Below are 14,678 nucleotides of genomic sequence, written 5' to 3' on the forward strand. Positions count from 1 at the left end.
AAATAAGGATAAAAAAAGATTAATAATTTTAAAATCCAACTTATGAGTCGGCTTGGGCCAGACTCGAGTCACAAGCTGGGTTGACCGTAACCTGGTTACTATAAGGATAAAAATAGTTATTATCATAGTTTTAAGAATCTACTCGAGGCTAGAGTCAAGTCATGAACCAGGTTGACTATTGACCTCAATCAATACAAGGATAAAAATAATTATTATTATAGTTTTAAAATCCAACTAAAAGGTCGACCTGGGCAAGACTCAAGTCATGAGTTGGGATGGTCAACCCGGGTTGACCCAAAACAAAGAAAGAATAAAAATAATTATTATTATAGTTTTAAAACCCGATTTGAAGATCGACTTGGGGTAAAACTTGAGTCACAACTTGAAAGGATCAACCCAAGTTAACCAAAAGAATAATTAAAACGACCTCGTTTTGATCAAAAAATTATAAAAAAAATCAATAACAAAAAAATTCAAAACAATCTTGTTTTGATAAAAAAAAAATCAATGGATTTTTTACTCATATTTTATTTTGGATTGACCGGGTCACAGGTTGACTCGAGTTTTTGACTGGATCAAGTTAGATCAATCCTTCCTTCATTGTTTTTTAAACTCGAAACAATCTAGATCTTAGAATGGCTAAGTCGTGTCTAATATCTAGTAAAAGCAAAATAAAACAAATTGATGAATATAATTTTTAAAACATAAAGACGAAATAATTATTTGTATAATCCAGCATAAAAAAAAGAAAGATGCCATTTTGAAGTTTCAATAACAATAATTACTATTTTAGTTTGTACTCTAAATTCACATAGTATGAGACGTTACTATTATTAGTTGCAGTATCAAAGAAATTACATTTTCCTCTCTATATAAAGAATATCATTTTAATGCTACCAGATTCACAATAACAGATGCAGAGCTTGGTGAGGACTCATTAGCTTCATATGATCCTGTTGAATGAATTCTAGCTTTGTGAGCATATAAAATCAATTTCGAATCAACTCATTCAGATATAAAATCATTATCAGATGGTGTAGACAAAAATGCGTGCCTCAAAAAGATGAAAACAGAAGTTTCAAGAAGAGTTGGTTTAGCTCATATTCTAATCAGTTCCTACTGGCTCAAGTTTTCTGGTATCTATACCGAAAAACCAAAAGACCAGTTCACTATAATAAACTAAGGATGTGCACGCCCTTGCTGTGTATGCAGTAATTCCTTTACAAGTCCATTTTTGCTCAGAGTTCTCTCACTGCATTGTAAAGCCATTTCGTGGTCCTAAAGCTCTGATTTGCCAGTCTTTGAATTCTTCTTTGCAGGCGCTGCACGTATTCCTTTCCACCATTTCTGTATCTGCTTGGACACTATATTTGTATGCCTCTTCGATGCCTCAACTGTGCTTTTTATCCCTTCGAAGATCTTCTGTTTCCAGTCACCCTTCCTGTCCTGCTTCTCTCTTAAAACTTTTCCCTGCAAAAGATTAGATGCATCACTTGCAGTAAAACAATCAAGTATTGAAGAAAAGTATTAATGAGCTCTGAAATTTGTCAATTACCATATTTGAGGGGAACTGTTCATCCTCATCGTCTTCATCCTCAGCATCTTCATTACCAAAATTGTTCATTCCCATTAAATCTTCCCTTGAATACATTTTCATGCCAGGAGCTCCAGGCATACCCTAAAGCAAAGGGGAACAAATTATAGACCCAAATCAACATATAACAACATACATGCAGAAATTTTAAGCAAATTACCTCCATAGATCTCATAATCTTTTCCATTTCAACCTCTTTAGATGGTTTAGGCACAAAAGGTTCCCCAGGCATCCTGTTCTGAAAAACATGAAAAAACAAGGATTAAACTTGAGTTGTTTGTTCTGAAATGGAATGTGCAAGACAAAGTAAGAGGTGTGAAGTCATGAGTTGTTCTGCTCTCTGGAAAGATAGACATGGATTTTACAATATTACAGAACTCGAGTGAAATAATATTGGTCAACATGAGATGCAAGTGCAGAATATTAGGAGCCGAACAGTTGAAGGTATAGGGAAAGAAAAAGAACAGTGCTTAAAAAAGTAAATCTGTCATTATGTTTTTCTAATTAGAGAAAAATTGCCATGACTCGTGTTTCTCACTGAATTTAATGGAAAACAAACACCCAACAGACCTACAACAAAAATGACTTGAGAATGAGTATATTGTTCCCACTTCATAGAACTAATATATTCTGCAAAGTTATTGGCTAAAGCCTTGGACACAAGTATGATGAAATAGGAAAAAAAAGCAGCTAATTCAGAGACAACATTCTAGCCAGGAGAAGTGCTTTGATGAGAAGCATGGTTAGGATAGGGAGATTGATGCAAGAGCTAGAACTGCAGTAGCTTTCATATGATTAGGATTTTTCTTTTAATAATTTACGGTAGTAGTTTGGATGGATGACTAGGATTTAGTTATTTTTAAGGGGAGATTTTTTTTTTTTTTTTACTTGAGGTTTACTAGAAATCAAAGGGCCTGCTACTAGAGTATAGTTAAAAACAAATTTGATATTTTGATAATTTTATAAATAGTTTGTTCTCTTTTTCTGGCTTTTCAACCCAAACAAGACTTAAAAACAACTTTGATATATTAATGATTTTATAAACAATTTGTTCTCTTTTTCAGGCTGTTCAACCCAGACAATCAGACTTTGGCTAAATTAGCTATCTTTTGCCTTTTTCTTCCTACATCAGAGATTCTCTTTATTACTCCTTTTCTTCCCAAGAACTCTATTAACTAGAGAAAAATTAAAAGTTCTGGAACTTTTGAATTTCAAATCCATTTATGCTTCACTGATTTTCAGATATAAATTGGTTTTTGTGTTTTGAGAACACAAGAAAAACTAGCGGCAGTAAAGCATTTTCCTCTAATGTGCCTTCTTGTTATTGAAATTCATAGATGTAGAGAATTGTTAAAATCAATTTCTAAAATTCAGAGGTTGAGTGTCAATCCGGAAAGTCAATATACAGCAGAGACTGTTCAATATAATGAGAAAAGGACAGAGATCCTTCATTTGCATAAAGTTGAACATGCAACAAGCAGAGAATTGTTGCTGTCAGATTCAGATTATTAGCAAAAGCATGCCATTTCCAATCGATGTGGAACAATTACCATACAGCAGTGCACAACTATGTCAAAGCTTCCAAGCCTTTTCAAATTCTTTCAAAGAATCAGTGAAGGCAGCACGAAAATTTCATATCTATTAAGTTTTCTATCATCATATATCAAGGACATGCACAATCATGACTTTGAAGATCACAAAATGAAAGCACTGAGATTGACAAGTCAAAATGGTCCCTAAGAAAAGCTATATCAATCACCTATGACTGTCAAAAATGAGTGCAGCTACCTTGGGGACTGGAGGTGGTTTCTTAGTACAAGAATTAGTCAGATCTTTGCAGAGATGTTTCACCAATAAATCAATCTGAGGCCTGGTAGTATATATATATTCAGCAACATCAGTGTCGACGTAGTCCATGACCTGGAAAGCCCTCAAACAAATAAGCAATTATTTGACATCTAGCAATTGAGGATGGTCCAAACATATAACCAGTAGTAATTTAAGGAAAACCATCAGCAGACATTTCTAAACTCCACAATCCAGAGAACAGACAAAGTCACCAACTAAACTGATTTCCATAAAAACTATCAATATAATGTCAGTGCCAAACTCACCTGTTGGCAAGTTTGCTCGATTGTCTTGCATTCTGAATTGCATTGACCTTCAGTATCTTGTTCTATCAGCTACAGATTTAAGAAAAAAAAGAGAGAAGAAAAATAAACTTTTTAGGAATTAGCATGCCAATTTCGACCAATTGTCCGTACTTGGAGTCCTCACAAGTCCTACTCCATTGATTAATTATCACTTGGTTCTAGTTTATGACCTGTGAAGCCAGACACACACACACATCCGATTGAGAGCATATGAAGATTATATATATATATCATACCTCTAGCTTATCACCTTGCTCCATTATATCCAATTTCATTATCCAGTCAGCTTCTTCCTTCTTCAAATTGCATACGTTCTCCGCAATCTCAATCACTTGATACTCGCTGATCTATCATAGTACCCAAAAGAAAAATGAAAGAAAAACAGCAAGACAATTATTTTACAATCAAATCCAACAAAACCCATAAAAAAAAAATCAAAGCAAACCTAGATTGCAGAATTAGTTAGACTTGGCACCTTCTGGGGAGAGATCTGATCCTGCTTCTTTTGAGCTTGCCGGTACAACTGTGAGGCAACCTTTTCACAAACTTGGCATTTGATGTACGGTATATCATCTTTTCTCGCAACAATAAGAGGTTTGTCTGTTTTAGCACTCTCTGAGACTGGTATCCATGTTGATACCACCGACAGTGTCACCAAGACAACCACTGTCTGCTTGATCAATGCCATAACGCCCCTCTCTCCTCTCTATCTCTAATCTGAAATAACAAGAATTTCTGTGGGAGAACCTCTCCTCAAAAGCAGATTTTCTATTGATGCGTGGAATCTTAACTTTAAATGTTCGGAATCATGCGTGGGGGTTTCCCTGAGCCTCTATGGAAGTTTCGAGAGTTTTTCTTTTAATGTTTTTTATTTAAAAATATATTAAAATAATATTTTTTATATTTCTAATACTAGCGTATTAAAATAATTAAAAATATTAAAAATTATTATTAAAAGTATTTAGTTTTAAAAAATATGATCCAACCATACTTTTTTTAATAAATATAGATGTATTTTCAAATTTATAATGGGAAAACATTGATAATAATAGCATAATTGTATTGATAATCATCTCTGATATATTTTTTTTTAATTTTAACGTTTTAATTTCATTTTCAAAGAAAATTAGTTATTAGCTGAATTTATATTACATTTTAGTGTAAGTTTTCAATTTATTCTTATAAATTTAATTGCCTTTTAAATTTAGAATGTATTTGCTGAATAATTTTATGGTACTTAGTTAATAGCATTTTATTAGTTACTTCACTTTATTTATTTTAAAAAAATAAATAAATATAAATAGAAGAGAAAAGACATAGGTAAAGATATGCTAATTACTTTTAATGAATCTTGTATTTGATTTTCTTTATTAATATATGTATTAGTTTTTTTAAAAAAAACAAATGAGTTAGTGGAGTAATATGTTACTAATTATTATATGTGCATCATAAATTTTTTTTCGGTATGATATACTAGACTAGACATCATACGAATAGAAATGGACTCGATTTTACATATTATTTTCTTGTGTTTGGTGGACACTTGACAAGCTAATATTAAATACAGTTTTTGAAAAAAATATTTTGATCCTTCAAAATTATTTAAAATTTATTTTAGTTTATATATTTTATTTTTGTGCATTTTAGTTCTTATTGAAAAGATTTTGCTCCTCTAATTTTATATATGTATAGTTTAGTCTCTGAATAAGAAAAAAATGCAATTAATCTCTACATGTAAATATTCTTTTTAATGAAAGGGTTCAAATTTTAGTCTACCAAATTAAAATTAAATGAATGATAAACAAATAATTGGTAATATGAATTTCTTATTTTTTTTAGTAATGAACAATTAGTATTTTTACATAGATAACACATACATGTTTACTTTTTATATAAACAATGCCCTCATATTACATTACTTTTGAATTGAATAAAGGAATAATCCCTAGCATGTATATGTTGGAATCGATTAACAAATCAACCATTCATGACCTTGATAATAAGCATAATTTACCATAAATTATTAACTATCAATTGACATCCAATCAAATTATTTTAGACAAGCATGATTTAGCTATTTTGAACATGACATTTAGGTTTTCACTTATTGCTTCATAATTTCAGTATTAACTCTTCAATCTTTATCTTCCACTCAAAAACCCTTAATTCTTCTTTCAAAAACTTAGAAAATTTTTAGAACAAGAAAAGAATCAAGATCCCTAAACCTCATCCAACTTCCAAAAAACACCAAAATGATAACCCTAAGCCTTACTCTATCAAATCTACATTTATTGCCCGCTTTTAAAATTATGCAAATTGCTTAATGATCCATTACCAGGGCTGCATGAAGAAACATAAATAAAGAGTGTAGATCCATTTTACTAAAAGACACTATAAGAAGAAAAATATTAGCATATTGTCTATATATATGGATTAGAATAACCCAAGTAACATTCTAAATCTATCTTTGTAGATATTTATTTCTAGTACAAGGTTGTTTCTCTCATATCTTTTATGGAGAAATTCTTAGACAACCAAATCTTTACTAACTGGAGTAATATATCGTTTACATATAATATTAGGAAATTAACTCCACTTCTACCAATCATTTTATAAACACAAGGCTTATCCATATTTGTAATGAAATCAACTATTTGATTATCTTATAAAAATAGATATTTCAACTCCTTAAAGCTTGTTTAAGTCCATACTTGATTGGAAAATTTATTAGATTCAAAAACTTATATGTTATATACACATCTTCATGAAGATTTTAATTCAGTAATGCAGTTTTAACATCCATTTTCCAAATATTATAATCATGATATGTTGTTATAGCAAGCAAAATCCTTATGGATTTTAACATAACTAGCAGTGAGAAGGTTTTATCAAAGTCAACCCCTTGTCTTTGTTTGTAACCTTTTGCAACTGGTCTAACTTTGTATATTTGCACATTGTTATCCATGTCAACCTTTCTCTTAAAGGTTTACTTACCATTCAATAGGTTTTATTCTTTTTTCTAGATCAACCAATGTTCATGCTTGGTTGGTGTACATGAAATCTATCTCAGATTTCATAGACTTGTACCATTTCTAGGAATTAATATTAAATATTATTTCCAAGTAGTTGGTAGGTTCAACAACTATAAGCAACTTGTCATTTTTAATTTCCATGAGAAATCCATATTTCATTGGTGCATGATATATCCGACCAAATCTATAAAGTTCTTGTGTTTTTTAGCTCAAATTTGAACATTTAATGTTATAGCTTTGGGTTTGGGCTTTATTTAGATGTTAGTTTATGGTTCTTCAAGCTTTATCTAGATGTTAGTTTATGGTTCTTGAATTTCTTTAAGTTCTATTTTTCTTTTTCAAGAACAAAATATTTTTCTAAGAACATAAAATGTTATGAAACATACATCTTTTTATTTATTAGGATGGTAAAAATAAAATTCAATAGTTTCTTTGGAATATCTCATAACCTTACACTTATCTAACTAAGCTTTTATCTTTATAGATACAATACACTTCATATAAATATCACATCCTATAATAAGTTTGGTCTTTTACCTTTACAAATCTCATATGGAACCTTATCAACCAGTTTTATTGGAATTCAATTTAAAAGGTAAGTTTTAGTTTGTAGGGCATAACCCTATAAAAAAAAATTTGTGTATAACTCAATATAGACCACATCATATCTAATAAGATGCAATTTCTCATTTAATAAGCTTTATTATCATGTGATGTTCCAAGAAGTACTCATTGTTAGAGAATTTCGTTATAATCTTGAAATTTTTTGCTTAAGTATTCATCACTTTGATCTGATCAAAGTATATTTGTATTCTTTTAAGTTTGTTTTTTTTACTTGAATTCTAAATTCTTTGAACCATTCAAATAATTTAGACTTGTGCTTCATCAAATATACATAACCATATTTAGAATTATCATTTGTAAATATGATGATATATATACATGAATTATTATTGGTCCACATATATTTGTATGTAATATACCTAACAATTCATTAGATCTTCCATTTTTTTAGTAAAGAGTGTTTTAATCATCTTATCCAATAAACAAGCTTTACACATTTCATATGATTCTATGATTCATAATAAAAAGAATCAAAACATCCTTATTTATGTAACTTAATAATTCATGTTTTATTGATATGACCTAATCCACAATGTAATAAATAAGATGAATATTGATTGTCTAATTTATTCTTCTTGTTGTTTATATTGAACAAGGGCATTTTTAAGTACATACAGACCATTTATATAATTACCAGATCTATAATAAATATCATTATTATAAAAAGAACAATATTTTCCCTTAATAATAAATTTAAATCCATTTAAAGTTAAGTACGAAATGGACTAATGTTTCTAGAAAGTACTAAAATAAAATAACAATTATCAAGTTATAGTATCAACCCAATTGGAAAAGTTAAACAATAAGTTCTACTGTAGCAAATTTTGCTCTGTTACCGAAATATGGGTCAACTTTGTCTTTATATAATTATCTACTTTTCTTTACTTCTTGTAATTTTTTTTGCAATTGAGAAAATCACATCTGTTATCCAATATCTGAGAATTACCATGCAAAGTACAAAGATAGTTCTCAATCATAAACAAAACATGAGAGTTTAAAGATGAACCTTTTGTCATCTTGTAGCAGTATAATTCTCTAAAGATCACATACCTATCAATCATATTAGCTATATCAAACTACTCTTTGAAATTCATAATTATAGTATAAGCATCCATGTTTGTATGTTGCGTTTGAAGTTCAGGCAATATGTTAGCTAACATCACACGTATAACATTTTCATTGCCATCAATATTGCGTCGATATTCAGTCATGACTTCATCATTAGCGTCTTATATATAACAATTTTAATCCAATTAAGAAAATTAATTTTGCAATTAATTTCATTTGAAATGTCAATTTCAATTTAAAATCAATATTTTATTTATTTAGAGGTAAAATTGTAATTCTACCATTTAAATACCAAATTCTAATTAAGCATAGATTCCAATGGTAGAATTATAGTTCAGACCCAAATAACTCTAAATTGGTTTTAGGGGAATTTTGCCCCCTATTTCCTTCTTCCTTGCTGCTGCTAGTGCGGGCACATTACCCTCATTGTTGGTAGTAATAGCTGTCACTACGCTATAAGTAGCACAATGTAAACACCATGTTTGAGGCATTAGCCTCACGTATGGCTACCCAACAGCGCTTGGCGCTGCTATGGTGAGGTAGCAGCCATGGACTCTTGCATTTGCCACCAATGATGAGGTGAATGGGAACATTGAAAAGCCACCACTGGTGGTTGTCATAGCCACTCCAAAACCCATTTTTTTTATTTTTCTGTAGATTCGACCCAAGCATGGAGAAATTCAACCAAATCTCAACAGAACAATAACTAGATTTCTTTTGAAAATATCATAAGATAAAAAAAAATATTTGGAAAAATTATTTTACACATAAATTTGATCTGTAATTAAGTATAATAACAATTAAAATATATATTCAACAACCTTAATCATCTCACGGTACCTCTAATTTTCTGTTAGATTTCTTGAAACATATAAACAAAAAAAACAGTAATTATAAACTCTTTTAGGAGTTCCAAGAATTTTATTAAATAATTTAAAAACATTTAGAATTTATATAAAAATTACTTGAATATTCAATTTTTTTTCTTCATTTAATAAACTCTTTAAGGTTGAATTATCATAAATTAAGCTTTTCAATTGTCTAGCATCTAATAATAATCTATAAAAACCATAAAATTAAAAATCTCTTAAAACCTTTTGTAGGACAAAAAGATTGTTATGCTTTTAGTATTAACGTTTTCTTTTATCTACCCTATATATTTGTATATGTGTATTTAATTTTCTATATAGAAAATATTAGGCATATGGATCTATTTATAAGAAAACCTAATAACTCTTTAAATGACAAATATCAATTTATCCCATAAATAATATCACTTATATTATTTTAAGATAATTTTAAAAATTTATTCACTCAAATACCTACTAGATTTTTCTAGGTATAGATTTGTAATTCCCTGTTTAGATTATATTATAATCTTTAATTTATAAAACTTATTTACAATTAAGTTATACTTAATTAATTATCCAGATTTAATATTTTTTTTCTCAATGGTTTTAAATATATATAACCCATTAGGTTCCTAATATGTTAGTCTAAATATAAATTTTAATCTTAACCAAAATAGAATTGATTAAATTAAATAATTTAACTTATTATCAATTTAACAAATTAATTAATTTATATTTAAATATCAAATATACCATCTAGTAATATATTATAATCCTTAGAAAAATCATAATTAATTTAACTTAATATTTCGATGATCATCTTCTCCTTGAGCTACTTGTCTTTCAACACCAAAGCTTTTAACAGAGAAGTCTGCAAACTCGGTGTACAAGTAGAAGGAACGGCTTCAATCAACGTTATTGCATTAGGAGCCAAACTTCTTTCCATGTCATACAGCGATTTGAGAAGAGACCCAACCTCTTCTCAGGGGTGCAAGTACATTCTGACTGTGATTCTCTTCGAAGTAGTTTCAGCAACAAGTCATAAGGAAAAGTCCTGGAAGTTCCTACCTCAGCAGACTCTGCAACTGACAGAACAGCCAGCATATGGACTCTTCCAGGAGTTAGAAGAGCTTAACTGGGATGTTTCAGTTTGAGAGGCAGTTCCACAATACATTGCTAAGCTGTACATTCACTTGGCGATTAGTTTCCAATGTCATTTAATGGGTACTATAGACAAAGCATCATCACAAAGGAAAGAGCACTCAAGAGAATCACAAATTCAGCGCTGTGGTGGCACTTGCACAATTCAATTTATTGCAAAAGTGAGGTGCAGAAACTCTAGGCACGGTTCAATCAGTGGAATGCACCGATGCAGGTCCTTCTACTTGAGCACCGAGGTACATGCTATACGCACCGCCTCCATATTAGAGCCCAGATAAACAGCAGCTAACAAAGATATGGAGGGAGAGGCATGCACAAAAATTACAAACTTCAGCAGGAATGCTATGAATTATTTCTAACTGCGAACATAATTTTCCTTGAGGTTTTCTATTGAATAAAAGAAAGCAATAAAAAAGTACCTTCTATACAAGGATGGAGAGCCACCCTGTTTCCTGAAGCATCTCTTCAAAATATTGTTTGCAGCAACAATCATATGCTCCTTTGCTTTCAGAGTTTTCATACACTTAATCTGGAGAAATACTAAAATGAGTGCAGAGGAACATCGTAACAATGACATGTAATTATCTGGGATAAAATGAACATAAAATATCCCAAGCACGTTACCAAAAATTTGACTCCGGATATGCAAACTTCTGGTCCTTGATGCATGCTTTGTGGTTTTGCAGAAAAATTACCAACGATCCTGACAAGAGCAGGTGCCTCTCTTAAAATGGTGGAACCGTCTAATGTCACGGACAACTATTTCCTGATTTGTGATGTCAGAGATAAGCTTCATAAAATCATGGCAATCCTCACAGATTCTTAGATTTTTGAAAATCCGAATTGGTTTCACTGCATTGGTGCTTAGAAGAGCAAAGGAAAGAGCCAATCTTTCACTGTGATAGTAGAGATGCTCCATTTTTTCTTTGTTAGAGACATTATGAAGAACAACTTCTGTTTTTGGCACATAACCTATTGACATCAGACTTTGCCCCAACTTGTCCAATTTGGCATAAATTTCTCTGATTTTGGGGTGTGAACCATCTTGAGACAAGAAGACGTGAACTTGACCATCAACTTCTACCCAGCTACACCCAGGTTCTTTTTTAATGCCTCGCAGGGTCATCAATGCTCTGATGTTTCTTACATCATCCCACCTGCCTTTGCTTGCAAAAATGTTTGATAGCAATATATAACTGGAGTCCATCATGGGTTCCATTTCAAATAGTTTCTTAGCAGCTTTTTCACCAAAGTCAACATTTCCATGCAATTTGCAAGCCCCAAGAACAGTCTCCCAGATCAGGGAATAGGGGGTTAGGTTCATTTCCTCAATAAAGATCTTGACCTCATTGAATTTTCCAGCTCGGCCAAGAATATCAACCATGCAAGCATAATGCTCAATTGAAGGGTTAATCCCATATATCTTACTCATCGAGTCAAAACGCTTTTTCCCCTCTTCAACCAAACCCATGAAACTGCATGCAGAAAGAACACCAATGAAAGTGGCCTCATCAGGCATAATTCCTTCAGATAACATCATCCTAAAGGCTTCAAGAGCCTTCTCCCCCTGACCATGTTGCGAGTACCCAGATATGATAGTGTTCCATGAGACTATATCCCGTGAAATCAAGCCTTTAAAAATTGCCTCGGCATGTTCCATGCAACCGCATTTCCCATACAAATCGACCAGTGCACTACCAACAAATATATCACCAAAATGCCCAGCCTTAACTGCCACAGCGTGGAGTTGCCGCCCATTTTCCAAGGTTGCCATATGGGAACATCCACTTAAACAGCTGGCAAGAGTGTATTCATTTGGCTTTATACCCTCTCTTTGCATTTGACGAAAATACTTAACAGCCTTTTCTGCTTGATCAGTTTGTGCATAACCAGAAATAATGACTGTCCAAGAGAAAATGTCCCGATTAACCAATCTATCAAAAGCTACACCTGCATCTTCCAAGCATCTGGCCTTTGCATACATGTCAACAAGAGCTGTCCCAACAAAGTCATCACCATCACTGCTGTTTTTTATGATATGAGCATGTACTTGCTTTCCAAACTCTGGATCCAACAGACTAGAACAAGACCTTAAAACACTAATAAATGTGAACATATTAGGCTTGAAACCTTCCAAGAGCATCTGGTAGAAGATTCTTGGTCCTCTACCGCAAGTCTGTGAGTCATAGAATCCAGATAAAAGGGCATTCCAAGAAACTAAATCTTGATTCGTCATTGCCTCAAACACCTTGTTACCATCTTCCACACACCTGCTTTTCATGTACATCATGATCAATGGATTGCTGACTAAATTATCAGATTCAAACCCGTATTTGCATATACAACCATGAATGCTTTGACCATAACGCAGGTCACCCATATTAGTAGCCGTGCTAACAAGACTAGAAAGGGTAAACTGGTTAGGTCTAACTCCTTTACGTCTCATCAGATGAAATAACTCAGCCGCTTCTTGGCCATGGCCTTGCTGATCAAGGCCAGTGATCATCGCACTCCAGGCCACTACATCAGGATTTCTTATCTTTGTAAACACTTTTAATGCATCATAAACCGTCCCACACTTTGAATACATATCAACAAGACTGCAACCCAGAAATTCATCAATCTCACACCCACTTCTGAGTGCCAGAGCATGCAGTACTTTGCCTTCTCTTAAACTCCCTGTGTTAGCACAGCCTTTTAAGACAGTAGACAAAGTAAATTTACTAAATTTTGTTTCACACTCTTTCATTTTACAAAACAACTTCAAAACCTTCTTCCCATCGCCCAGTTGAGCATAACCATTGAGCAGAGCATTCCACGACACGACATTCTTCTCAAGCATGCCAAAGAACAACCTCTCAGCAAGTTCCATCTCTCCACATCTAGCATAAAGGTCAACAAGCGCACACCCGACAAACAAATCCAATAGCAATCCAGCTTTAATTGCTTCCACGTGGACCTGCTTTCCAAACTCTAAATTCAAGCACATAGAGCAAGCTTTCAATGCAGTAGCCAATGCAAACTCGTTGGCCCTTACATTCTCCTTTCTCATGTCGCAATATAGACTAACGCCCTCACTTCCACAGCCTTCATTCACAAATCCAGAAATCAGCGCAGTCCATGATACAACGTCTCGCTGGGGCATTTCAGCAAGCACCTTGCGTGCAAAGAATCGGCTCCTACATTTTGCATAGAAATTAATCAAAGAAACCCACAAATGTGAATCTAGCTCCACTCCACTTGTAATCAAGTTCCCATGAATAGCCTTCCCCTCTTTTACATCCCCTTTTGAAGCACACTCACGCAGCATAACAGAATATCGTTTTAGCCTCTCCTTTGCATCAAACCTCACAGGGCTGCTGGTTACGTTACTTTCACTTTTACCATTTAGATTAGGCAAATTCGGACTCCAAAACTTTCTGGATATCTTTGTATTAGCCTCAGGGAGGTGAGCCGGCGAGTATTGAGGATTGGTGGGATTGAAATCTCTTGTGGGGCTGGGTTCAATAGTACTGATAGCGGCAGCAGAAACGGAAAAATTTGACCCAAAAGAAAGCAACAATGAAGTTGAACTTGAACGGGGCTTGTTGGGTAACTTCATAGAAGAAGTATGTCTAGGGCAGAATCGATAATTTAGTGATGGGGAGCGCATTTTCAGGGTAATGAAGTCGCATTCCATGAATTTGAACACTAGAGAGTCGTAGATGGCCTTGTTGCAAAGTATGTTTTTGGGCGCTGTCAGATGCATCAAAAACAGAACCAAGACAACATAGGAATCATGTTAGGCAACTGGGAGAAGCATTATCTCACACCCCCTGATATTTCATGTCGGTGAATGATTGCCATAATTTCTGTAGGGTTCGGGTTTTGTTTAGGCTTTTTCTATTTGCACTCGGTACCTGATTTTGATAGATGTGCGTGTTGGTTTCCTTTTCGGCTAAACTGTTCGATCATTCCTATTATAACAAAAGTTAAATATTATGAGAAAATAATTGTATATCACCAAAAAAAAAAATTATTATGAACAATAATAATAGTTTTATTTTTTATTTTTATTTTAATTTTTTGTGAGAAGTTTCTTTGGTTTTTTTTTTATTCCCTAGCTACTGGTTGGCAACAAACACCATTAAAAATATATGTTTGTAATGTCGAACGATAACAAGACAGAATCAAGATTCACTAGTGTTGTTTCCAG

The 14,678-nt window shown here is 32.7% G+C and overlaps 2 protein-coding genes across 2 annotated transcripts; both read right to left on the bottom strand.

The window, feature by feature from the left end:
- Positions 1–984: 984 nt before the first annotated feature.
- LOC133674868 (uncharacterized) lies at positions 985–4,577 on the bottom strand. Its single transcript, XM_062096152.1, has 7 exons — positions 4,223–4,577; positions 3,984–4,094; positions 3,709–3,777; positions 3,383–3,514; positions 1,755–1,832; positions 1,556–1,678; positions 985–1,470 (listed from the first exon to the last, which is right to left on the bottom strand). Exons 1-7 carry the CDS (start codon positions 4,433–4,435, stop codon positions 1,279–1,281), a joined length of 918 nt encoding a protein of 305 aa, XP_061952136.1. The 5' UTR covers positions 4,436–4,577; the 3' UTR covers positions 985–1,278.
- A 5,521-nt stretch (positions 4,578–10,098) lies between these two features.
- LOC133673822 (pentatricopeptide repeat-containing protein At2g03880, mitochondrial-like) lies at positions 10,099–14,423 on the bottom strand. The gene is made up of 3 exons (XM_062094723.1): positions 11,108–14,423; positions 10,903–11,012; positions 10,099–10,768 (listed from the first exon to the last, which is right to left on the bottom strand). The coding sequence occupies exon 1, from the start codon at positions 14,229–14,231 to the stop codon at positions 11,175–11,177; it is 3,057 nt and encodes a 1,018-aa protein (XP_061950707.1). The 5' UTR covers positions 14,232–14,423; the 3' UTR covers positions 10,099–10,768; positions 10,903–11,012; positions 11,108–11,174.
- Positions 14,424–14,678: the final 255 nt, after the last annotated feature.

The sequence above is a fragment of the Populus nigra genome, chromosome 15 (assembly GCF_951802175.1).
Source record: "Populus nigra chromosome 15, ddPopNigr1.1, whole genome shotgun sequence".
Classification (NCBI taxonomy): domain Eukaryota; kingdom Viridiplantae; phylum Streptophyta; class Magnoliopsida; order Malpighiales; family Salicaceae; genus Populus; species Populus nigra.

Excerpts from the sequence above, each read along its gene's own strand:
- LOC133673822 (XM_062094723.1), bottom strand. The coding sequence starts at position 14,231 with ATGCATCTGACAGCGCCCAAAAACATACTTTGCAACAAGGCCATCTAC.
- LOC133674868 (XM_062096152.1), bottom strand. The coding sequence starts at position 4,435 with ATGGCATTGATCAAGCAGACAGTGGTTGTCTTGGTGACACTGTCGGTG. Across the intron at positions 1,833-3,382 it reads AACCACCTCCAGTCCCCAAG|AACAGGATGCCTGGGGAACC; the intron begins GTAGCTGCACTC and ends CATGTTTTTCAG. Across the intron at positions 1,679-1,754 it reads AGATTATGAGATCTATGGAG|GGTATGCCTGGAGCTCCTGG; the intron begins GTAATTTGCTTA and ends CCTTTGCTTTAG.